This window comes from Rattus norvegicus, chromosome 8 (genome assembly GCF_036323735.1).
Source record: "Rattus norvegicus strain BN/NHsdMcwi chromosome 8, GRCr8, whole genome shotgun sequence".
NCBI classification, from domain to species: domain Eukaryota; kingdom Metazoa; phylum Chordata; class Mammalia; order Rodentia; family Muridae; genus Rattus; species Rattus norvegicus.
This window is the reverse complement of record NC_086026.1, coordinates 110,407,779-110,433,539: the sequence shown is the minus strand read 5'-3', so window position 1 is coordinate 110,433,539 and position 25,761 is coordinate 110,407,779. Positions and strand designations below refer to the sequence as shown.

At 38.8% G+C, this 25,761-nt stretch overlaps 1 protein-coding gene across 8 annotated transcripts in view; it reads right to left on the bottom strand.

Annotated features, from left to right (window-relative positions):
• The window catches only part of Stag1 (STAG1 cohesin complex component), a 385,686-nt gene that overhangs the window by 10,127 nt on the left and 349,798 nt on the right, over positions 1-25,761 (bottom strand). For all 8 annotated transcript variants that reach the window (XM_006243631.3, NM_001108179.1, XM_008766528.4 and 5 more), the window contains 7 exons: positions 18,383-18,484; positions 16,457-16,605; positions 15,643-15,771; positions 6,859-7,064; positions 3,127-3,301; positions 1,246-1,356; positions 609-723 (listed from right to left, as the gene is read on the bottom strand). In XM_006243631.3, the coding sequence (XP_006243693.1) occupies positions 609-723; positions 1,246-1,356; positions 3,127-3,301; positions 6,859-7,064; positions 15,643-15,771; positions 16,457-16,605; positions 18,383-18,484 (987 nt within the window). The remainder of the gene's footprint in view (positions 1-608; positions 724-1,245; positions 1,357-3,126; positions 3,302-6,858; positions 7,065-15,642; positions 15,772-16,456; positions 16,606-18,382; positions 18,485-25,761) is intronic.

Sequence of the window (25,761 nt, the reverse complement as noted above, 5' to 3'; positions counted from 1 at the left end):
GCAGCTGACTTTCAGCTCTCTGTGAGGGAAGCAACCAGAAGGGTCCTGCTCCTACTGCTCCTAGGTCCCTGTGTGCAGGGGCCACAGATGGTGCTAGGCATTTTCCTCTTGAGTCAGGAAGGTGAGTAGAGAGTAGTCTCCTCTTGGTTCTTGGGGGTGTCTGCCCCTCTGAGGGTCTAGCTCCCCCCCCCCCACAGGATTTGGGTACAGGGAGCTGTTTGACAAGTTCAGTTCACATCTGGGTGCAGATCTGGATTACTGGGCTCCTGCAGCTGACTGCTCCTATATTCCCATTTCCAGAGGCACTATGAAGTTTCCTCTTGGGCCAGGGATGTGGGCAAAGGTAGGCAGAAGTGGCAGTCTGTCCTGCCCTGCAGTCACAGGATTGCCCGCACTTCTGGGTGAGCAGCTCTCTCTCTCCCACAGGATTAGCGAGCTGTGGGCCAGGATCAGAGAGGTTTGGGCTACCTAATAAGCTCATTTTGATGTCCAATAATGGTCACCAGTCCTCAACTTGGCCTCTCTATAGCAAGAATATAATTTTAAATTCCAATCCCCTTATATACTATATATAAACAAACTAACAAACACACTAGTAAATCCCTTACCAAATCAATAACCATGGTGTCTTCAAATTCTTCATTCATGTCTTCTAACTGGCTCCGTGATGACATCATCACATCTTCAAAGATGGGCTCAGCATCTTCCTCCATTAGACCCCGACTGGTAATAAAGGTATTTAGAAAGTTGTTGAGACTTGCCCAGCTTGGGAGTACCAGGTCTTTCTTAGATAGTACACGTTCTAATTATGACCTATAGATTATTTAAGTTATAGAGAACTCAAAGAAAATTAAGATTATGCCCAAGAAAAGGATTATTTCTTTGGTTCACTAGAATTTTCACTTCAACTTATAAGAAGTAGAATTAATTTATAAGAAAAAATATATAAACAGTGAAATATTTAGCTATGTATCAGTTCTTTCCAAATTTTGTTCAATCATATCTGAATTTTACAAATAAGGAACCCAAGAGAAAAATGTCTAAAGCTTGGCTGTGTCTATGAACCTGGAGAGTGCCAGCACTAGGATTTGAATGCAGGAAGCTTCAAGAGCCCATGTCCTCTGCAGTCGCCTGTGCTGAGGGGCACATCCTGAACTCCTTTTATTTAGCTACTAAGAAGCAGAGACGTCTAAGCGGTCAGCACCATGCAGCAGCTGTTCCTTGTGATGTTCAGTTGACACTTACACAGCATGCCTTACTCCAGCTCTCACTTTCATGTAGTTCATTCCTGTTCTGTCCTTCCGATTCAAGTCTTCTAACTTCGGCTGGCCTAACCAAGAGATCTGCATCTGGGGACTAGAGAGAATACTATTATTTATTTTGTGCAACAGATAATGTATACACAGAATTAGCCTCATGCTACTGAAACCATGGTTTCAAGCTAAATCTTCATGTAAGGGACTTAAATTTATCCCATTGTTTTGTAAATAACAAAGTTAATTGCCTCCAAATATCACTAAGTCTACACAAGGCTAGGGTGCTATTAATCCTTTACACTATGTATTCATTTTATGCCTCAATCTCTGGCAAATAAGAGCATTCCCAGACTTGTGATTCAATGCCATTCACATATACACAGCTAGGCAGCAAGGCCCCGAAGAACACAGTGATGCTTGGCTCCAGCACTGAAAAGGGTGGAACTCAGAAATCCTACAGCACAATTTCTTAGTGCCATGAAGTCCAATCTTCACCTGTATCCTCCATTTAAAAGAAGATGGAAATAGTATACATATGCCCCTCTTCCCATTTTATAGGTGGTACATTTTAGTGGTTCTGTGGATAAAAATTTGTCCCATAAAATTCTAAGTAGCTGTTTTTGTATCCTTTGGGAGTCACCATGTTGATACGACCGATAAACACAGGGCAGAGAACAGAAAACCATCCATGGCCAATTGGACTGATAAATGGTAGTTGGGACAGCAAGGCAGGTTGTTTAAGGAAGAAGAACTAACCCTGAAGGACGTACAGTAGGCATACTTATCTATGCAAGAGGCTGGACACAGGCAAAACTCTTGATGCCTACTAGCACTGAGAAACGGTTACACAGCGTCTGACAGATTACCCCTCTGGTTCTAAAGAGCCTTTGGGGGTAAAGCTGCCTTATAGCTTTACTCAGGTCTGAAATACTTTAAAACTGCTTCTACTTTCAACATATTGATTTACTTAGGTCAGTGAAACTCACATCATTATCCCAAATATATACAGAAATACGTGTAAAGAACTCAGAACTTTCAAACTGAGTGCAAAAATAACACAAAATTAGGGTTTTTTTTCTTTTGAAGCAAAGTCTCATGTAGCCCAAGCTGGTCTCAAATTCACTGTATACCTCAGGTTAGCTCTGAGCTCCTGCCTCTACCTGCCAAATACTGGAACTACAGGTTTGTTGCCACCATGCCTAGCTTAAAAATGAAAATCATTAAATGGATAGTAAAGGTGATATAATCAATTTGAGGATCCACTACAGACAGCCTAGCGAAGCTCTCACAGGTTCTTGTCAAAGAGAGAGAAAGCATTTTTTTCCAAGTTCCTGAGAAACATTTACCCAATAAATATGCAAAATAGGTACACTTAGACACACTGTTTATTCAAAGGCCTGTGAACTTGTTCCTTTAAGGAAAATATAATTATCAAAGAATTAAGAGCAAAAAGATACTTTGTAGTAATATATGGGACTGGGCAAGGAGTTGGTATCACTCCTAGCATATACACATATGTCATTTATCATAAACACTGATAGTTAATATTTTTCATTTTTTCCAAAGCCCTCCTAGGCTTAAAATTCATTTTATTTTAACACATTCCTACATTCTCTATAGGTGGAGAAATGACCAATGGATATTGAAAGATAAGAAAATTGAGGCTATTTCAATATGAAGCTTGCTCCACTAGATCGAGAAAAGTCTGAGTTTGAGGAAAGAATGTCCGCAGTGGTTTTTGCAGACGTTTATCTATTTACTCTCCATCGTGCCTTCATTCCTGGAAGACCTCACCACCACCAACATGCTTAGCTTTTCTTAGTTTCGCTTTGAGGTTTTATGCCAAGAAAATGAAACTTTTAGTACTTACTTGTGTAAAAAGTCTGGTTCAGAACCATGCTCAGACTCAGGCTCCTGAATCTGCTCTCCCATGGGACGGCTGTTCTCTCTAAGTACAGTGGAGGTGAGCTGTGGGGTTGGCAAGGGTCCAGGAGTCTGAATCATTGTGTCAGTCCTATTTAGCCATGTGTTATCCAGACTTTCATCTGCAAAATTTCAGTTAAAGTCTCAAACTATCAGACATTGAACAAACTTTGGTGGCAGTTATAATAGATTTGAAAAGCACAATTCTACAGTTAGACTACCTAGTTATAGACTACCTAGTTATTTATTTCGTTTTACTATTTTGTTTTTTAAATAGTCTCCTCTAGCCCAGGCTGGTCTCAAATTCACCATCAAACAAGGTCCTTGAACCCCCGACCTTCCTGTATCTACCACCTTGCAAGTACTGGGAATATAGGCATGTCCTAACATGCCTGTCTTACATTCAATTTTTGTGGCATTTTCTTTTTTCTTTTTGAAAAAGGTCATGTAGCTTATGCTGGCCTTGAATTCCTGATCTTTCTTCCTGCCTTAGCTTCCAACATGCTGGAATTACAGGTATGAGGTATGCCAAATGCCCGGCTAGAGCAAACCCAGTTCCATAACTCCCTTGTTTGGCTCTGTATCATATTAATGACATCTTATAGAGTTCAGTTTTCTATACCTAAAATGAGGATATTAGTACTTGGCCTCTTAAACCACAGGGATTGAATGAGGTTATTACCTCATCATAGTTATCAAACACCACACTACCTCCTGTCTCCCTTATCTTTGAGGATTTATATGCCCTACAAGAGTAAGGTTAAAGCCCTCAGCAACCTTCCTGTGCCTTTTGACCTACTGCCTGAGCCCACAAGGTGTCCCAGGTAGTAGATCTTAAGACTGGCTGGCTTTTACAGAAAAATCAGCAAATGCTGCCAATACAAGTGTAGACTCATGACAAGAGAAGCTGTGTTTTTTTTTTTTTTTTTGGGGGGGGGGGGTGGTTGTATGTGTGGCGATAGAGAAGCTCAGCATTTATATGCCATAAAGTCCCTCTCGGGAGCCTGGTTGCTTTATCCAGCTTTTAATTCTATTCCTTTTAAGGAAATAATAATCATTTTTATTACCTAGAACTTAAGTATATACTATCCTGTACTAGCAAGTGATGTGTCATGTTTCCCTCCTTCTGAGGCTACTTTTGTAAAGACTGGAGCAGAAAACACTATTTGCCTACCTAAGCCATACTGATAAAACAATGCAGAGTGTATTAGTTTACTTCTGAATTTAATAAATGATTCAGAAATATCTTAATCAAAAGTATTGTGAGTCTCAAGAGATGTGCCTGCTAGGTTCATTTACCAAACACTTCTATCTCCCAGTGTTTCTTAGGTTTTTATATTCTGTCAGATACACATACACATTCTGGACTGGCCCTAAAAATACCAATTTACTACTTGGTTCAGGCCATTCTACTGATGCCCACTTCTGAATATCTTAAATACATGCTTAACCATTCACTCACACTTTTTTATTGGGTATTTACTCTAAGCTTTTGTTTTCTAGTACGCAACATTTTTATGGTCAAAAGACTGGCATAATGTAGTTGTTAAGCCTGTAAAGATCGTGTTAGCCATGTTAGCTCTCTATTTCATGTCCTCTTCAAATGTGGTTCCTTCTTATATCTGATCACTCTGGAGCCTCCTGTTGTTTGGCTCAGAGAACTGACCAAGCTGAACTGAAACTGCCTGTCCCTTTCCTTGTCTCCTTGGTGTCAATGTGTTCTTTTTTTTTTTTTTTTTAATTAATTAATTCTTAGCTGTAGCACTTAGCCCAGTGTTTCTGGAGGGCCCAGTGGAGACTTAATTACCTTAGAAGCTTGCTCTCCCTGAATCCATCTTCTAACCTTTTAAAGATTTTCAGTGAAAACAGTTCTTAAAACATCTTCAACTCCAACAAGTGAAACTGCCATTGAAGGGCTTTGGCTACACTACCTATCCTGATAATATCACACAAACCCACAGCCAAGTTTTCTTTTCTAATTTACCAGTTACCAAAGTGGTTACCTAGTATACATATATGTCCTAGAGTCTTAAAAATGCTAGCCTTGACAGTTTATCAGTGAATTATATATGGTAATTTAAATTCTCTAAGGTTTACTTTTTTCTTTGTCAAATCTGCATAACAGCATGGAACTAAACTGATTAATGTAAAATTTACAAGTGATAAAATGCATGAAAAACGGGCTGGAGAAGATGGCTCAGTAGTTGGGAACACTGGCTACTATTCCAGAGGTCATGGGCTCCATTCCCAGCACACATGGCAGCTCACAACTGTCTGTAACTCCAGTTTCAAGGGGGTTTGACAACTGCAAATATATATATATATATATATATATATATATATATATATGACTAGAAGTATCAAAGCTGAAATATGAAAGGACATCTCAAAGATGAGACTTTGCTAAATTTTTTTTTTTGATCCGACTTTGCTAAATTTTAACATTAGCAATGTTATTTAGTCTGACTAGTACTAAAGGAGCATGACTGTGGGATTTTGGGAACATCCTGAAAATAGTGGCTAGCATTTACTGGATGCTACTTATAGGCCAAGTACTGTGCCCAGTGACATGTGTACTGTGTTTTATCAGGAGTATCTCAGTTAGTATTCATGGTAACTGATGCTGGATACGCTATATACTCTGGTCTCTTTCACTTGATTAGTTAATAAAACTCAGAGAGGGCTAAACTTACATGTTCGAATGTCACATGGCTGACAATGGGAAAGCCAGGTTTGAAATAGGAAACTAACTTTGCTTTTCGTCACTAGTCAGTATCTTCTCCAATAAGGAAAGGCACATTGGTTTTAAGTTATAATTAAGTGTGCCACAGAATCAGCTCACCTCTGGTGAGTTACTTTTCCTTAGGCAGCAGAGGTGCAGTGCTGAGGAAGTTGTGAGAACTAATCAGGAGGAGGAGCATGGGGAAGGCAAAGGCCGTCTGAGAAATAAAGCATGTTTACTCTGAAGCAGCCCTTGCTAAGCTTCTGAGAAATATTTTAACAGTGCAATTTTAGTCTTTTTTCTTTTTAAATGTTGATCAGATTTTCATGGTAATTCAAATTCCTATTCCCTACTGTCTAGAAAGCTGTATTATAAATCAGATTTGGCCACCACTGTCTTGGGGCATAAAAATAAATTTCACAACCAATGACAGAATTGTAAATGTAATTTAGAGTGTATAACTTATTGCAGAGGTATACTCTCAGATTACCAATAATCCTCTACTAGTAAGATAAACTGGGGCAGGGGAGAGGAATCTAACTTATGTAGCTCAGGCTGGCCTCAAACTTGTTAAGTAGCTGAAGATGGCCCTGAACTCTAGATCCTCCCAAGTGCTGGGACTGCAAGCATATACCACCACACCCAGCTTAAGATGAATTGTATTTTATTTTTGTTTTCTAAACTTTTCATATTTTAAAATAAATAATGACTCTTATTTTAAAATTGAACGAGTTAGGGTCACAAAGTTAGAGATCTTTATAACTGCTTCATCTTTTTTTCTGTGTCTTCTGTATTCTGTTTCATTAAGTTTCTTTTCTGCCTTACTCTGTATACAACCTTTGTCCTTGGATATTCAGTTGGTAGCAAACATGTAATGACATCATGTCCTACAGCATCTTGTTTCAATAAATCACTTGCTACGTTATCTGTGTAAGGCAGGCGCACTGGAGGACTTACCTTCTGCTCGTTTTCTGTGCAGTGGGGGTCTTCCTTTCTTACTGCGCACTGAGGAAGTTTTACTGCTGCTACTTCCACTGTTCACAGACATTCTGTCGTCTTCACCCCCAGTGACTAACGAATTTCTATACGAGATGAGTGGAAGCCATACATCCTCCCTCCTTTCCATCATCTGCTCAGTGAGGAATTTTTCAAGATAGGAATGGCTGCGAACACACAGATAGCAGCAGTGACTTTAAGTATCAATTACAGCTCTGCTTCACATCCCTCCGGTCCTTTCAAAAGGGGAGGATGTGTTAATAAGGGTGCATGTGTGAGTGTGTATGTTTATCTGCTTTAAATATTAATTTATGTGTATATATGTACACACACACACACACACACCATACAAAAACACACTAAGTTTGCCTCAAAAAGATTGTGAGTTTTTTTAAAAATATTCAAAATGAGGTCAGAATTGCAAGAAAGCAAGAGTGAAGAATTTGGCATATCCTTTTCCTAGTATAACAGCCTTTCAACTGGGAAAAATTTTAAGACAATAAATAATTTAACATCTATAAATTGTCCTAAGGGGATATAGCAAACAGAGAACTATTTATCCAAGGAAGTCTAAAGTCTTTGAGTCACGCGTTTTCTTTCCTCTGCTTTCATCTACTAGTATGGTTTTGTTTTGTGGAAACTATTCTAGGACAGACAAAGATGGCTCCTGAACCCTGGGTTTAGAGGTAGGCCTGTGAGTGTAGAGACGTAAGACCTTTCATGTCCTCACTTTCAGTGTTACTTACTTTTGGCTCACTCTCCTGCAGCCCTTTGAAAGGAGGTATATGCTAGGAAGGGCGCTTCTCTCTGCTTAGTTCTGGTCATGCAGCAGCTGCACTGGACCAATCTAATGTTCAGCAGATTTTCACACCAGACGTACAACCAGAGAAGTCGACATGCTCAAGTCAAGTCATAAAAACAACACAAATGGCTAGGACAGTGTGCTTCCTATCAAACCCACTAATTTTATGGAAGTATTCACTAAGGAGAACTCCCAGGACATGGGAGTTTACCAAAGAATTCAAGAAACCAAAGGAGTTAAGACTTAACAAAGAAGACTCCATTAAACTCGAAGATAACAAACATCTGATTGTGGCCCAAGAAAATAGAAGTGATGATTATTCAGAATTTGAAAACCAAATTTAATAAAGAGATAAAAAACGAAGCAAACACAAACTAAAATGAGGATGGAATTGAAAATTCAACATTGCAGAAAAAGGCAGACCGTAAGAATGTGAAAGTAAAGCAGAGACTCTGGACTACATAATATGAAAATTAAAAAAAATAGGAAAGAAACATGTTGGAAAACACCATCAAAAGACCCAAATCTTTGTTTTTGTTTTTTTTTTTTTTTTTTTTTTCGGAGCTGGGGACCGAACCCAGGACCTTGTGCTTGCTAGGCAAGCGCTCTACCGCTGAGCTAAATCCCCAACCCCCGACCCAAATCTTTGAATTATAGGGATAGATGAGGGCATAGAATCCCAGGACAGTGGCACAGACCATATCTTTAACAAGATCATAGAATAAAACTCCAAACTAAAGAAAGACATATCTTATAGTAAACACAAAAACATATGCAGAAACCCAATTAGATAAGACAATAAAAATAAGGCTTATCATAGTTAAAACATTAAATATACAGAAGAAATTAAAAATGCTCAGTGCTACAAGACAAAACAAAATACAACAGAGCACAAGATACACATAAGAGATCCCATCAGAATAGCTGTTCTCAATGGAAACTCTAAAAGCCACAGAGGCTCAAGTTCTAAAAAAGACTGCAACTGCCAACTGTACCTCAAAAACTATCTTCTACACTTGAAGGAAAAATACTCCACAATTAATCTTTAACAAATACTAAACAGTATACTGGAATCAATACTTTGAATTGAAGAGAGGAAGGAGCACCGTTAAAGAGACTAGAGAAATACCGAAAGATATAATGAATGAAAGACAAAAGATGACTAGACCCACATCATTACCATTAGTGGAACTTACATGCTGGTGGTAACTAACATCCGTCTGAAAGAATGTAAGGCACTTTGCTAGACCAGCATGATTCCTTACCTACATTCCAAATCTTACCCTTATACTCACAGATTAGTGTATCTATCACGCCTCATCAAAGAACCTCTCTACAACAAACAGCATCACAAAAACCCAACACCGGATACAATGTAAAGGAAACAGACTGTGGGAACCCAGCTCCAGTGGAGACACCCGCAGTACAGCTTTTGCATTCATGGCTCAGAAAACCTATCAGACAATGGAGCAAAAAGATAGGAACCAGAAGAGCAGGAAGCCTGCTATAAGTCTGCTTCTTTCAGAAATGGCTGCATATGTAAGACCTGAACAATGACAAACCATTTTCTGCTAATGCAGAAAAGGGAAAATTTCATGAGTTTCATGCCTAGACAAGGAACTGTAACAACTAAAGTCTGCCAAGAGAGGGAGAATTAGCCTTTCTCAGGAACGAGCCCTTTGAATGGTTATCCAATACAAAAAAGTCATTTCTGAAGTCATATATATGCATGTATGTGTATACACACATCTGTACAACAAAATGGACTCTGCAAATTGTAGTTTTGTGGAGTGTGCACATGAACACACACAGCCTACTAATAATCACACAGGTAATAGTAATTAAAAAAAGCTATCACTTTGAAGGGAAGGTAGGGAGAGGTTAGGGTGAGGGATTTGGGCACTGATATTAGATTTTAATTAAAAATGTAAAAAAGGGAAATTATGTACTAATACTGTAAGCAAGCTTGTTGTCCACATGAACATTCTCATTAAAATAAAAAAAGGGGGGCTTAGTGGTTAAGAGCATTGCTGCTCTTCCAGCAGCCTGGGTTTGACTCCCGGGCCCACATGGTGGTTCGTAACTTTCTGTAACAACATTTCCAGTGGATCGGACACTCTTCTGGTCTCCACAGGCACCAGGTACATACATGGTGCACAGACATACAAGTAGGCAAAAATATGTACATAACACAGGAATTAAAAAAATGACAAAATCTGAACTATATTAGTATTGGGGGTGGGGTGGGGAAGGTGTTGGGAAAGATGAAACAGGGACATCAAGGGAGGCAGGACAAAGAAGGACCAGCAGCAGTGGCTGTGAGAGCAGCGATTCTGATGAAGTGAGCATAAGAGCTCACAGAGCTCAGATGGTAAAGTGTTTGCCTAAGCAAACACGAAGCTCTGCACCTGACCCCGACACTGAACAAATGGAACAACATAATTTGTATAAGAATTATCAACATCCAGAGAAAGAAAAAGACATCTAAATCCAAGAAACATTCAGAATTCGGAACAGATATGACAAACTAGAATCATGACATACAATAAAAAGATAGAAAAAGCTAAGCAGCAATATGAAAGGTCTAAGGGCAATTTGTATATATATATTGAACTACCAGAATAGCAGATCTTTCATCATCATTTATCCCAAAGCCAGAAAACCACAAAATGATACATTTCAAGCTCTGAAATTAAGTAACTATCACCTAAGATCAACATCGCTTGCAAAATCGCCAGGGCAGGTAAGGTGACTGGCTAGGCTAAAAATGGTCACTAATCATCAATCCCAGGACTCATTTTGTGGGAGAGAGTCAACTATTTCAGGTGCTCTCTAGCCTCCATATGCAATTTGGCGCGCGCGCACACACACACACACACACACACACACACACACACACACACACACACACACACAAAGTATGGAGAAATATTTCATGAAAAGCCCAAGTTTAGGTAATGAGTAACTACCAAGCCAAATCTGCAGAGCATTCTTAGAGAATTGTTATACACAGAGGAAGAAAGAGCATTTTATCCAAGAGAACAGAGGAAAGAAAACATCTCATAAGAGGACCAGATGAAAACAGGAGAATAGACAGCAAACCTCATCTGTGCAAATGGTCCTACAACAAGCACAACAAAGTGAAAGAACATGCTGTATCTTAGCAGACCACAAGGGCTATCTTGACAAAGACAGCATAGTTGGCCTCAAAAAGGCATGTAGACCCCAAAACAAAACATACAACTGATGATCTTTAATTTGACAGAAGCAACAAAACCCCCACAAACCACCAAAACAAAAAACAAAAGACAGAAAAACCCAGAAAAAAAAAACCCAACAAAAGACCACTGATCAGCAACTAGTCTTTGTGAAACAAAGTATGTGCCTTCTCAAGAGTGAAAGCATCTGCATCTCTTGCCCTGAACAGAAACCAATTTCACCTGGATCACAGACCTCAATTTCTGAATGTCAAAACAAAGTAGACATCAGCAAAATAAAATACAATTCTTAACTTATTCCCACCTAATCTTGGAGTGCCTAAATATATACAACAAATGCCAACTGAAATAAAAGGAAAGATAAACTCCAAATATAACACAATAAAGGGAGAATTAAATTGCATCCTAGACTAAATGAACCTAATATATATTTATAGAATGTTTTATTCAACAATCCAGTATATAAGTTGGTACAGGTGTACACACCTTTAATACCAGCCACCAAGAGACAGAAGCATACACGGTAGTTTCTGTAAATTTGAGGCCAGCTGTGAAAAGTGAAACAAATACCCTCCCCCCAATAGAACATATTCTTCCTCATCAGGAAGTAGAATACTCTTCTGGATAAATATAGGGTATAACAAAAGAATCAGGAAACTAAAAATAAGCATTTGTAATCATTATCTCTGAGCACAGTAATAGAATACAATTTAAAACAAGCAATACAAATACATAAAAATTTAAATAACCTAGTCTTGGAAGAACCAATATAGCAAAAACAATTCCAAAAAGGAAACCAAAGAGTCTTATTTTTTAATGTGTATGGATGTTTTGACTGCCTATACATCTGTGCACCACATATATGCAGTGGCAGGGAAAGTCAGAGACGGTATCAGAACTCTAGTATTGGAATTATAGAAGGTTGTAGCCACCATGTGGGTCATAGAAATCAAGCCCAGGTCTTCAGAAGCAGCCATTGCTCTGAACAGCTTAGCCACATCTCCAGCCCCAATTAAAGAGTCCTTGAAATAACCAAATGGAAAACCCAACTCTACCAAAACTAAAGAATGCAACAAAGTGAGAGGAGTTTACAGAAATCAACATTTATCACATAGGCAGTGAGCTATTAAGGCATCTCAGCAAGATGGGAAAAAAAAAAAAAGAACCAAATTAAACTAGAGTGGGGAAAAAGCAATAAAGGCCAGAGTAGAAGATGGATGTGGCAAAATACTTCTGTAATCCCAACACGCAGGAGGCTAAAGCAGGAAGATTATCACAAGTTCAAGATTAGTCGGGGCTAGTAAATCCAAAACTGTCTGGGTGGTAGTGTGCAAGATCTTGCCTCAAAAACAAAACCAAACCCCCAAACCAACAAAACAAGAAAACAAAATAGAAACAGACTGAAAATCTGATCAATGAATTATAATCTGGCTGCTTGGAAAGATAAAAGTGACAAATTTTTATTAATGAAGAAGGGAGAGGGAGTAAGGGAGAGATGGAGAGAGGAAAGAAGGGAGAGAAACACATACTTAAGCCAGAGATATGAGCTATTACTACAGACATAAAGAACAAACATCTACACAGTGAGAGATTTGCTAACCTAAAAAGGACAAATTCTTGGACACATAGACCTCATCAAGATGGAGTCCTGAAGAAATTAGAAATTGGAGTCACCCAATAGTGACAAGGTAATGAGTCAGTAAAAGAAACCTTAAGTTAAAAAAAAAAAAAAGGCAATAATCAGTTTAACTGCTGAGTTCTACCAAGCATTTAAAGAACCAGTCTTGCTGGAGAGTGATGGCCCATTACTTTAATCCTAGCACTCAGGATACAGAGGCAGGCAGATCTGTCAGATGTGCCTTATCAAAAGAGCTACACATAGAAGATCAAATTATTGTTAGTCTATAAACAATAGACTATAGTCTATGCAATCTATAAAGGCTATCATTATCTGGGTATCAAAGCCAGACAAGGATACAAACAAAACCCAAAACATGTTAGGATCCTTGATGAACATGAGAAAATGTAAAAACTCTCCACAAAACACTAATAAACATTAAAATCTAAATTTCAAGAGAAATTTAAATATAAACAAGAGAGATTCATCCCATGGATACATGGGTTGTTCAACATATGCAAACCAATAAACATAATACATCAACAGAAGAGTAATAAAAGTCATTTAATTCTCTTAATAGATGTAGATCTCTTCACCCCTTTTTTCTTCTAGGAAACAAACCTAGGGTCTTGCACATGCAAGGAAAAATAATGTACTATTTCATAATGTATGAGTTATTTTCTCCCTTAGATCTGGAATAAGAAACCAATGCCCACTTTTTCCACCTGTAGTCAAACAGACCTAGCCAAAGCAATCAGATAAAAGAAAGAATGAACATTGTCAAATTGTAAACCCAAGACTTCATTAGATAACTGCTCCTAATAAACGGACTAAGAAAACCATAAAATGTTGCTGGATGCCTTATTTATAATAGCCAGAAGCTGGAAAGAACCCAGATGCCCTTCAACAGAGGAATGGATACAGAAAATGTGGTACATCTAAACAATGGAATATTACTCAGCTATCAAAAACAATGCCTTTATGAAATTCATAGGCAAATGGTTGGAACTGGAAAATATCATCCTGAGTGAGCTAACCCAATCACAGAAAAACACACATGGTATGCACTCATTGATAAGTGGCTATTAGCTCAAATGCTTAATTACCCTAGATGCCTAGAACACATGAAACTCAAGACGGATGATCAAAATGCAAATGCTTCACTCCTTCTTTAAAAGGGGAACAAGAATACCCTTGGCAGGGAAGAGAGAGGCAAAGATTAAAACAGAGACTGAAGGAACACCCATTCAGAGCCTGCCCCACATGTGGCCCATACATATACAGCCACCCAATTAGACAAGATAGATGAAGCAAAGAAGTGCAGACCGACAGGAGCCGGATGTAGATCTCTCCTGAGAGACACAGCCAGAATACAGGAAATACAGAGGCGAATGCCAGCAGCAAACCACTGAACTGAGAACAGGACCCCCGTTGAAGGAATCAGAGAAAGAACTGGAAGAGCTTGAAGGGGCTCGAGACCCCATATGTACAACAGTGCCAAGCAACCAGAGCTTCCAGGGACTAAGCCACTAACCTAAAGATTATACATGGATTGACCCTGGACTCCGACCTCATAGGTAGCAATGAATATCCTAGTAAGATCATCAGTGGAAGGGGAAGCCCTGGGTCCTGCTAAGACTGAACCCCCAGTGAACTAGACTATGGCGGGGAGGGCGGCAATGGGGGGAGGATGGGGAGGGGAACACCCATAAAGTAGGGGAGAGCGAGGGGTTAGGGGGATGTTGGCCTGGAAACCGGGAAAGGGAATAACACTCGAAATGTAAATAAGAAATACTCAAGTTAATAAAAAAAAATGTTGCTGGATGAAATTAAAAAATCAAAATAACACACAGACATCTGCATTTATGAATTAGATCGATATTATGAGATTCATACTACTCAAAGTGATATACAGTGCTAACACAATCTCTACCAAAGTGTCAGTGGCATTTTTCTTAAGATTAGAAATAAATCCTAAATATGTGTGTGAAAAAGGGAAAATGCTCCAAATTGCCAAAGCAATCTTCTGGAAAAAGTTGCATGGTATTAAGGCAGTTACAATTCCAGGAAGGAGGGAAAGGCTCGCACAAGACCGAGCCATTAGCTGAGGAGCTACTGACAGTGATGGCTGCTAAAGGAGTCATTTCTCCTTAGGGAGGAAGAAAGAGGAGGAAAAGGACATAAGTTGAGAGGGGAATTGGAAGAGGAGGGGCATAGAAGTTGGAAATAATCAAAACCCACAGTATATAGCTGCGTAAGATTCACAAAGAATAAAAATACCTGAAAGAGCCTTCACCAAATAGAAACAAAAGCGATCAGACAATAATTTAGTTTCAAAGCATCGCATTCCCATCAATACTTACCATTTATGGCTCTCTACCACATCACCCCATTTTAGTGCTAGGCCTCTCTTAGTTATTAGCCTGTGTGTCTGTTCCCTAAGCAGGATGCAAGCCTTATAACATCACAGGACCTTATAATGGGCACACTAATGCTTTTGAGCAAAATGAAGGTAACTGTTTCTTAGAATTATTAATTCTATTATGTTTACATTAATATACTCAAATTTATTATTATAACCCATTCATCTTCGTACTGAGAAAATTTGGGATTTATTATAGCAGCATTCTCTTCATAAGTTTTATACTTTGTTCTAATGACAACATCTTATCAAAGCATTTAGGAAAAAGCAGACCTCCTCAGATTATTTTTATTTAAAAATATAAGAAAAGTCAATTATCTTTGGCAGGACAGTGGAGTTAAGGTTTTGCCTCATAGCCAAGGGTCGTCTAAAGACTTTCATGCCTTAGGCTCTTGAATGCTGGGATTGCTGATGGTGCTCCAGCAGAGACAGACGAGGTTAATCTTGATATAAAATAGAAAATAAATCTAAAAGAACAGTTGGGTTATATAAAGCAACTAGCCAATGCTCACACATTTTGAAGTATAGATGAAGAAATCATTTTCATCTACTTAATTTCATCCTACAGCTTCCAGGTCAAACCAGGTTTTTATTACTACTAGAGTGTAACAGTAGTAATAATAAAAAAAATTAGAAGTTTCAATGGTGCCATTTACAATAATTTCTATTTGTATGTTCAACTTACACAGTTTTCTTGTCCTGTCGAAGGAGTTTAGAAGAAAATTCACTTAGTACTTCAAGAAAAGCCAGATTAGGAGGTGGATACTCTTGTCCTTTCTGATTCTGGTATTTAAAGGCAAACTCTATTCCATCCCTGAATTTAAAGAAAATAACATTTTAATTTTTTCAGGTAGTCTAGGGCAAAAACTGTAAAAATTTTGGAAACATAGAAGAATCATTACTGAATTTAACAAAGTATGGTAAATTCATACAGTAAAATAATGGTAATTTTATATGTCTGTACTTAATACTTACAGCTACAAAGAAACAATGTTATATCCCCAATGTATTTTTTAGGAGTAATACAAAACATTGGAAAGAAACTGGACTGGCAGTAACTGGGAGCTATTCAATAGTACCCACCAGATCTGTGAAACTAAGGTCAATCATTTGGTCCCCAGTTAGTTTAGAAGGTGTGGCCCTCACCGGGGGCTTTTAAAAAAAGCATTGACTCTTTTAAAATCCACATGCCCTACAATATAGTCTCACTCGCAGACCAAAGAATAGGTTATTAACACCCGCCCAAACCCCAAGATAGGCTGCCCTGGCTGTCCTGGACTAGAGGTGTGCCCAAAGCTTTTATCTTTATAGTATACAAGACAAAGAAAAACTCCACCCACAGGTGGTTTAAGAAAGCTTTTCAAAGATAAAATATTAATTTCATTAATAGTTTATGGTTTGAAAATTTTATTACTTATCACTTTAAAAATGGGTCAATAACAATTGTTTGTTTATATTCCAGTAATCCAGTTCTGAATAACAGAAAGTGTTTATCTCACTTGTGAAGTGTGGCAACTGCTTCTCGGGTCTTGATCTGGTCCAATCCAAATGTAAGGGCAAAACGACGTGCCAGTTCTTTAATTCCACTGACATGGGCCGATGTCCTATCCAGATTAGGACCTTGTTCTTGAACAAGTTCATTAAACAACTGATGGAAATAAATTAAAAAAGAAATCTTATAGCTAAGAAATTGTTGAAATTGTATTTAATTTTAAAATTTACAAAATACAAAATACCAGAGAGGTCAGTAGCATCACAGTCCAATATTTGTTAAATTGAATGATAACATTTAAATAGATATATTTGAAAAGAGAGAAAGAAGATATATGTAGATAGAAATATAGCACAAACCTACAAACATACATATGATATACAGGGCTCAGAACACTTTTCACTTTATATATTATAGGTCAGAACATGATATAAATATTCATGAATAGTTGAATATAAGAAAACATAATTTCAACTTAACAAAATACATTGAAAAGGTCTTAAGTTGATGTTTTATAAATACCATATATTCTATTAAAATAAAAATAAAACTTCAGAGCAGTAATAATATTAAAGCAATTATCATGCCATTACCCTATCTACCTATCTACCTACCTATCTATCTATCTATCTATCTATCTATCTATCTATCTATCTATCTATCTAAAATCTTAAAAAGCAATCCTAACTTCTTTATACTATTTCCTGTGCAGCCACCAGTTCATTTCTCTGGTTCTTCAATGGCATAGGTCCTGCAATGCTTTTACATCTGTTTTCTTCGCTCTGAGTCTCTGGTCATCATCACCATACTCTCAGTTTCTCACTTCAGACTCCTTACACCCACCTACCTGAGAGGCACCTGCTTTCAGCTGTGTCTCCATCTCTGTAGTCTACTTCAGAACACCCTGCCTGAACTATGAACCATGCCGTAACTGGCTGGAAAGGTTCTTCCACAGATTTTTCAAATAAATGTAGCTAATTATTTATAAAGTTTTAGAATGTAAATGTTTTTTATAGATGGATATATAATAGCCTTAAATTCTAAGAATATGAATGTTCCTTATACCAATTTGTTCATACTGTCTACACACACAGTTCTGACTGTAAGTGGTGCCAGAGGACTCATTTTATCTTAAAACCTGCTCTATTTGTTTCGTTAATTAGTAAAACATTTTTAGTGGGTACAGTGGTGTGTGCACCCAGTTTCAACTACCTGGGAGGATGAGGAAGGAGGATCATGTAGCCCCGTCTAGACAACACAGTGAGATACTACTGTCTTAAAACTAAATAAAAACAAAATTAACTACTTTAGAGTGTCAGCTGATTTAACCATCAGTCTACTGATGAACATTTAGACTATTTCTAGAAATTCGTATCTTGGGAATCTTACTTATGCAATATGTATTTTCTTATTTGAAATTGTTGATAACCCTTCCTTAAAGTTTTTTTTTTTTTGAGACAATGTCTCACTGTATAGACCTGGCTGGCCTAAGACTTACAGATCTGCTTCTCCACCAACCCCCACCCCCAGTGCTGGACTTAAAGGCACATGCCGCTATGCTCAGAAGGCTAAACACTTTTTATAATTACTTTAAATTTTTAATAATAAAAATAATAATAATTATTATTTTGACACAGGGTTTCATCCTGTAGCCTTGGTTAGCTTGAAGGTTGCTATGCATACCAGGCTGACTTTGAACAGACAGAAGATCTTTGTCTACTTTTCCTTCCCTAGTGTTGACAATAAAGGTGCGAGCCACCATGCCCAGCAAAATATTGTTTCTTCAGTTTTCCAATATGAAATTTCTTTCAACCCCACCTTAGGATCACATCTATTTAAAATGTGAATCACTCTTTATACTTAAAATAGTTAAATAAGACAGCTAGCACATAACAAGCATAAAGTTTTCTCTATTTCCCCCCAAATTCCTTACCTGTTGTAGACTGAGAATGAGAGTCTTAGCACACTGAATCTTATCAATCTGCCTGGTCTTACTCAGGGTTTCCTTAATAATATCACCATAGTCATTGTAATACTGTGAGATAAAAAGGAAACATACTTTAGAATTAGGAAATTTCATGACAAGAATGTACTGGTGAGAGAGAATGTAAGTATAGTCTTAATTCTTTACCTTGAAAATGAATTAAATTGGTATTATTTACATTAAAAATTTGATATGTAAGATTATTACGTAGCATCCATCTTAGGCCCCTCCCCAACCAATCCCCTGCCAGTTGGGTGCACCTGGGGCACAGGCAACAGAGTTGAGTTGCTTGCTGTCCTCAGACCTCCACTGTCTGGCCCAGGCCTCTGCCTTGCCTTCCCCAGAGCCTTGCTGGGATCCAGGAACATCTAATTTAATTAAACCCCTCCAGAGTCAGTCTCCTGCTGGCCTGTCCCTCTGGGGCACAGACAGAAGAGGTGAGTAGTCTCCTGTTCCGAGATTCAATGTCAGGTTTTGCCTGCCTTCTTAAGGAGTCCTGCTGTCATCAGAAACAGCCAGCCAACACCAGGGGCAACCAGATGGCTTAAGGACATTGCAAGAACACAATCAGCAAGAGTCAGGCACCATGGCACCACCAGAGGCAGCTACCCGGCTACAGCAAGCCCTGGGTATCCTAACACAGCCAAAGCACAAGAAGATGACATTAAATCCAATCTTATAAGATGACAGAGGCCGTTAAGAGGAAATGAATAAATCCCTTAAAATAGAGGAAAGTACAATCAAACAGATGGATGAAATGAATAAAAACTGTCCAAGAAATTAAAGTGGAAAAAGAAGCAATAGAGAAAACACAAACTGAGGAAATACTGGAGATACAAAACCTAGGGGAGGAGAACAGGAACTACAGAGGCAAGCATCACCAACAGAACACAGGAGAGGAAGAAGAGATGCATTCAGGCATAGAAAATACAATGGAAAAACTGCTACATTGGTCAAAGAAAATGCTAAATCTAGAAAGTACATGGCACAAAACATCCAAGAAATCTGGGACACTATGAAAAGACCAAACCTCAGAATAATAGGATTAGAATGAGAAGACTCAGATCTCTCCTGAGGGACACAGCCAGCATATGGCAAATACATAGGCGAATGCCAGCAGCAAACCACTGAACTGAGAACGGGACACCCGTTGAAGGAATCAGAGAAAGGACTGAAAGAGCTTGAAGGGGCTCGAGACCCCATATGAACAACAATGCCAACCAACGGGAGCTTCCAGGGACTAAACCCAAAGACTATACATGGACTGACCCTGGGCTCCAACTGCATAGGTAGCAATGAATAGCCTAGTAAGAGCACCAGTGGAAGGGGAAGCCCTTGGTCCTGCCAAGACTGAAACCCCAGTGAATGTGATTGTTGGGGGAAAGGTGGGGAAGGGAACACCCATATAGAAGGGGAGGGAGAGGGGTTAGGGGGATGTTGGCCTGGAAACCGGGAAAGGTAGTAACAATTGACATGTAAATAAGAAATACCCAATTTAATAAAGATAGAAAAAAATCTTAAAAAAGGAAATTTCCCCAGCCTAAAGATAGATGTGCCTATAGACACAGGAGCTTACAGGACACCAAATAGATTGGATTAGAAAAGAAAATCTTCCTGCCACATAATAAAAACACTAAATGTACTGAAAAAAAAATAGACTATTAAAAGCTGCAAACGAAAAAGGCCAAGTAATATATAAAAGAAGACCTATCAGAATTATACCTGACTTTATAACAGAGGCTCTAAAAGCAGAAAGGCCTGGGCAGATGCTTTGCAGACTCTTAGAGACCACAGATGTCAGTCAATACTACTATACCCAGCAAAACTTTCAATCACTGTCAAGGGAGAAAACAAGATATTCTATGACAAAACCAAATTTAAACATCCACCCATAAATCCAGTCCCACAGAAAATACTAGAAAGAAAGTTCCAACCCAAGGAGGCAAACTACACACAAGCAAACCAAAGGAAGGGAAGCATACAAAACTATGAAAACTGAACAACTCTTTACTGAATGACCACTAGGTCAGGGAAGGAAGAAAGAAATGAAAAACTTTAGACTTCAGTGAAAATAAAAACACAACATACCAAAACCTTATGGGACACAATGAAAGCAGTGCTAAGAGGAAAGTTCAGAGCACTAAGAGTCTTTACTAAGAAATTGGAGAGATCACGTATTAGCAACTTAAAAGCATACCTAAAAGCTCTAGAGCAAAAAGAAGCAAACATACCCAAGAGGAGTAGATGGCAGGAAATAATCAAACTCAGTGCTGAAATCAATAAATCAGAATCAGAACAGTACAAAGAATCAATGAAATCAAGAGCTGGGTTCTTTGAGAAAAATCAGCAAAATAGACAGAACCTTAGCCAAACTAACAAAAAGGCAGAGAAACAGTATCTAAATCAACAAAATCAGAAATGGAAAGAGGACAAAACAACAAACATTGAGAAAATTCAAAGACTCAGAAACTCATGCTCCATTAAACTGGAAAATCTAAACAAAATGGATGATTTGATAGCTACCACTTTCCAAAAATTTAAATCAAGACCAGGACAATTTGTAGTCCTATAACCCCTAAGGAATTCAAAGCAGTCATTAAAAGTATCCCCCTGCCCCCAAAATAAGCCTAGGCTAGATGGCTTTAGTGCAGAAATCTTTCAGACTTTCAAAGAGGAGCTAATATCCTAAAAAGCTTCCACAAAATAAAAACAGAAGGAACACTGCAAAATTTATTCTTTGAGGCCACAGTCACCCTGATACATAAACCATATAAGGACTTCTTCCAAGAAAAACAATTTTAAGCCAATTTCCCTTATGAACATTGATGTAAAAATACTCAATAATACTCGCAAATTGAATCTAAGGACACATCAAAAACATCATCTACCATGATCAAGTAAGCCTCATCCTACGGATGCAGGAATGGCACAATAAACAAAAATCCAACAACATAATTCACCATATCAACAAACTAAAAAAACAAAACCACATGATTATCTTATTTGATGCTGAAAAGGCTTTTAACAAAATCCAACATCCCTTCATGTTAAAGGTCTTGTAGAGATCAGAGATACCAAAATACCATAAAGGCTATAAATAGCAAGCTAATAGCCAACATCGAATTAAATGGAGAAACACTTAAAGCAATTCCAAAAGTCAGGGACAGTACAAGGCTGCCCAGTCTCTCTCTATCTATTTAACACAGCACTTGAAGTTCTAGCTAGAGCAGTAGGACAACTGAAGATGATCAAAGGGATATGAAGTGGAAAGGAAGAAGTCAAAGTATTGCTACTTGCAGATGATATGACAGTATACATATGTGACCCCCAAAATCTCAGAACCCCTTCAGCTGATAAACACCTTCAGCAAAGTACCCGAACACAAATTACTCAACAAAACCAAACCAAACCAATCACTAGCCCTTTTTTATACAAATGATAGATGGGCTCAGCAAGAAATCAAGGAAACACCCTTCACAATGGCCACAAACAATATAAAATACCTCAGTGTGACTCTAGCCAAGCAAGTGAAAGACCTGTATGACAACAGCTTCAAGTCTCTGAAGAAAGAAGTTGAGTGAAATATTCCCATGTTCATGGATCAGTAGGAGTAACATAGTGAAAATGGCCATCTTACCAAAGCAATCTACAGATTAAATACAATTCCCACCAAAATTCCAGTACAATTCTTTACAGACCTTAAAAGAACAATTCCCATTGCTGGTGGGAGTGCAAACTTATATAACGATTTTAGAAATCAATTTGGCAGTTCCTCAGAAAATTTTGAATAGTTCTATACCATGACCCAGCTATACCACTCCTGGGCATGTACCCAAAATATAGTCCCATAAGGACACATGCTCAACTATGTTCATTGTGGCTTTATTCGTAATAGCCAGAAACTGCAAACAACTCAGATGCCCCTCAACTGAAGAATGGATACAGAAAATGTGGTACATCTACACATTCGGATACTATTCAGCTATTTTAAAAAAGACATGAAATTTGCAGGCAAATAGAACTAGAAAATATCATCCTGAGTGAGTTAACCCAGAATGACATGTAAAGGTCTGTACTCACTTGTAAGTGGACATTACCCATCAAGTACAGGATAGTTATGCTACAATCCATAGACCCCCCCCCCCAAAAAAAAAAAGTTATAAGGAGGAGAGCCCAAGGGAGGATGTGTGAATCTCACTCAGAAGGGGAGATAAAGTACACATTAGAGGTAGGTGGAGGGAGGGTAGTGGGTTGGAAAGGGGGTGAGAGAGAATGGAAATCTGTGGGGTGCATCTGTGGCTAGCTAGAAACCTGGGATGGGGGAGGCTTCCAGTAGTCTATTGGGGCAACCCTAGCTGAGACTTTTAGCAGTTGGGGATATGGAGACTGAAGTGGCCACCTCCTGTAACCAGGCAGGACTTCCAGTGGCAAGAGGAGGACATCCACCCACCCACAAAACTTTCAACTCAAAATGTGTCCTGCCTACAAGATGTGCAGGGATAAAGATGGAGGAGAGACTGAGGGAACAGCCTCCAAGCAATTACAGGTCAACTTGGGAATTATCTCACGGGAGAGAGCCAACCCTGGCACTATTAATACTAGTCTGGAGCCTAGCACAACTGTGCCTGAGAGGACTCATCCAGTAGCAGATGGAAACAGATGCAGAGACCCACAGTCAAACACCAGGTGAGTTTGGGGAGTCTTATGGAAGAGTGGGGTCTAGAATTGAGTGAGCTGGAGGGGTCAAAGACACAATAGAAGACCTACAGTCAGCGAGCCTGGGAGCAGGGGGCCTCGCAGAGGCTGGGACACCAACAGAACACTACGCAATGCTGGAGCTAGGCTCACTGTATATTTGCAGCAGATGTGCAGCGTAGTCTTCATCTGGGTCCCCTAGCAACTGCAGCAGGAACTGTCTCTAACTCTTGCCTGCCTTTGGATCCCTCTGCCCAGCTAGGCTGCCTGGTTGGGTCTCAGTGGGAGAGGGTCCCTCACTCCTGCTGCAACGTGATGTCCCATGTTTCAGGTGGTGGTGGTTTCCCAGGGTGGGGACTTCTCCTTCTCTCAGAAGAGTGAGTAACAGGGGAGGGGTTAGGGTGAGATTGGGAGAAGAGAAGGGGGCAGGACTGATTGGGATGTAAAATGAATAAATAGGTAAATTAATGAAAAAAGATTATGAACTACATTTTCTCATTCTTTTTTATGTTTTATGGTGTTTGCCACCCCCCCCCCCCCGAGATACTGAACTTGCTTGGTATATTAAGTAGGATGGCCTTGAGCTCATTAAAGTGATCCTCCTGAATGCCTCTCATGTTCCAGCTCCTTATCCTTCATAATAGGCAGGAAGTCACATTATCTGAAAGGCTACAAGTCACTACTGGGCATCATGGTTCACACCTGTAAGACCATCATACAAGAATCTGAGGCAGGCGAATTACTCAGGCATTTAAAGCCAGTAATGTAGTGAGGTTCTGCCCAGGCCAGTTTGGGGGTACAGTGAGACTGTGTCAAAACAATTAAAGAGCTAAAGATGGCTCAGAGCCACCAAGTCTGGGGATCTGCATGGTGGAAGGAGTATAGATTCCTACGAGCCGTCCTCTGACTTCTACAAAGATGCTAAGCTACATATGAATTAACACTCATACACACACACAGACAAAAAAGGAGTTCATAAAAAAAAAGACAAAAAGAGTAAAAACAATGGCTGGGAAAGGCCTGTAATCTCAGCACTTGGGAGGCAGATGCAGGCAGATATCTTAGTTTGAGGCCAGCACATTCTACAAAGCTAGTTCCAGGACACTAAGGGCCAAACCTTGTCTCAAAACGAAACAAACATTAAAAGTAAAATATTACAAATTGAGGGCTAATGATGCAGCTCAGCCATATACCACTTGTCTACCATGTATGAGTCCCTACCGCACCACGCCTACATGAATATATGGAAGAAATGCAAGCATAATGATTTACTTTTAGCATTCAAATCCACACGGGTGGATTGGATTATAGCAATACATCTAAGTTTTTGTGTTTGGTATTTTATATCTTAGCACATTAAGGTAGCTGAGAATTCAAATCTTTTGTTTTACTTTGATCAAGTACAGAGCTGGTTGCAAGGCAACATAGCTACATATTCAGAGGCACAAATTGCTATTAAAATACTCAAAAGAGGTAGATCCTATAATGAGTTAAGTAAAAAAATGCTATGGCTGATGGTTTTTCATCAGCCATAGCATTTTAAAACTTGAATCTATAAGGTTTACCGTCCAGAACCAATGCACCATGGGGAAGGGGTAATTAGGAAAAAAACAAAGCAACATATTTTATGCATCTCCATTTCCCTGATAACGGGAAACTCTATATAAGCAGGGCAGGACAAACAATGGTAAAGTGTTCCTGAGAGTTCAGCTTACAGAACTACCAGGAGTTATTTCAGACAAACTGGTTTCATACACCAAATAAATCCTAAGAAGGCTGTCGAGATTATGAAAATTGTGCTTTTAAGAATGAAGAAAATTAGGAAAGGTACCATAGAGTCATATAGGTAATTTTCCAGAAGAAAACAGGATCAGTTAGAAAATTACATAATCCTTCACCTTTTATGTACACAGGACTGGGCACGGTAGCAAACACACTTTTAACGTCAGCCCAGAAGGAAGGATCTCTGAGTTCCAGTCCAGACAGGGCTTAGGAATGTGAGACCTTACCCAAACAAAAAACAATAAAAAACAAAAACACACAAATAAAGGCACATGGCCCTACATTAGACATTCTCTTTTTAAAATTGACATATAGAGTACCAAGTTTCATTATGTAAATCATGGCACTTTAATACTACTTTCCTCCTTCCTTAATTCTCCCATGAGGCTTCTTTTCAATTTCATGGCTTACACCTGCACTCAGTATCTCATTTTTACAAAAATTAGAAGCAAGGGTCAGCAGCATCTGAGAACAGGTTGGTATTGTTTATTTGAGTCAGGGACAACACATTTAATGTAATTGCTGGGTCAACCCATTCTGAAATTTTCATCATACCTGAATAGAATTCCATTGCATATATGTATCATTTTTTCTTTACCCATTCATCAGCTGACAGCTATGTAGGCTAGTTCCATTTCCTTGAAATTGTGATCAGAGCAGCAAGAAACATGGATGAACAAGCATCTCTGTGGTAGTACAGAGAATGCTCAGATATGTGTCCAGGAACGGTACAGCTGGGTCAAATGGTAGCTCTACTTTCAACTTTTTGAAAAAACTCTACACTTATTTTCATAATGAACACAACAGCTCACACTTGACCGACAAGGAATATTACGTGGTTCCGTTTCCCC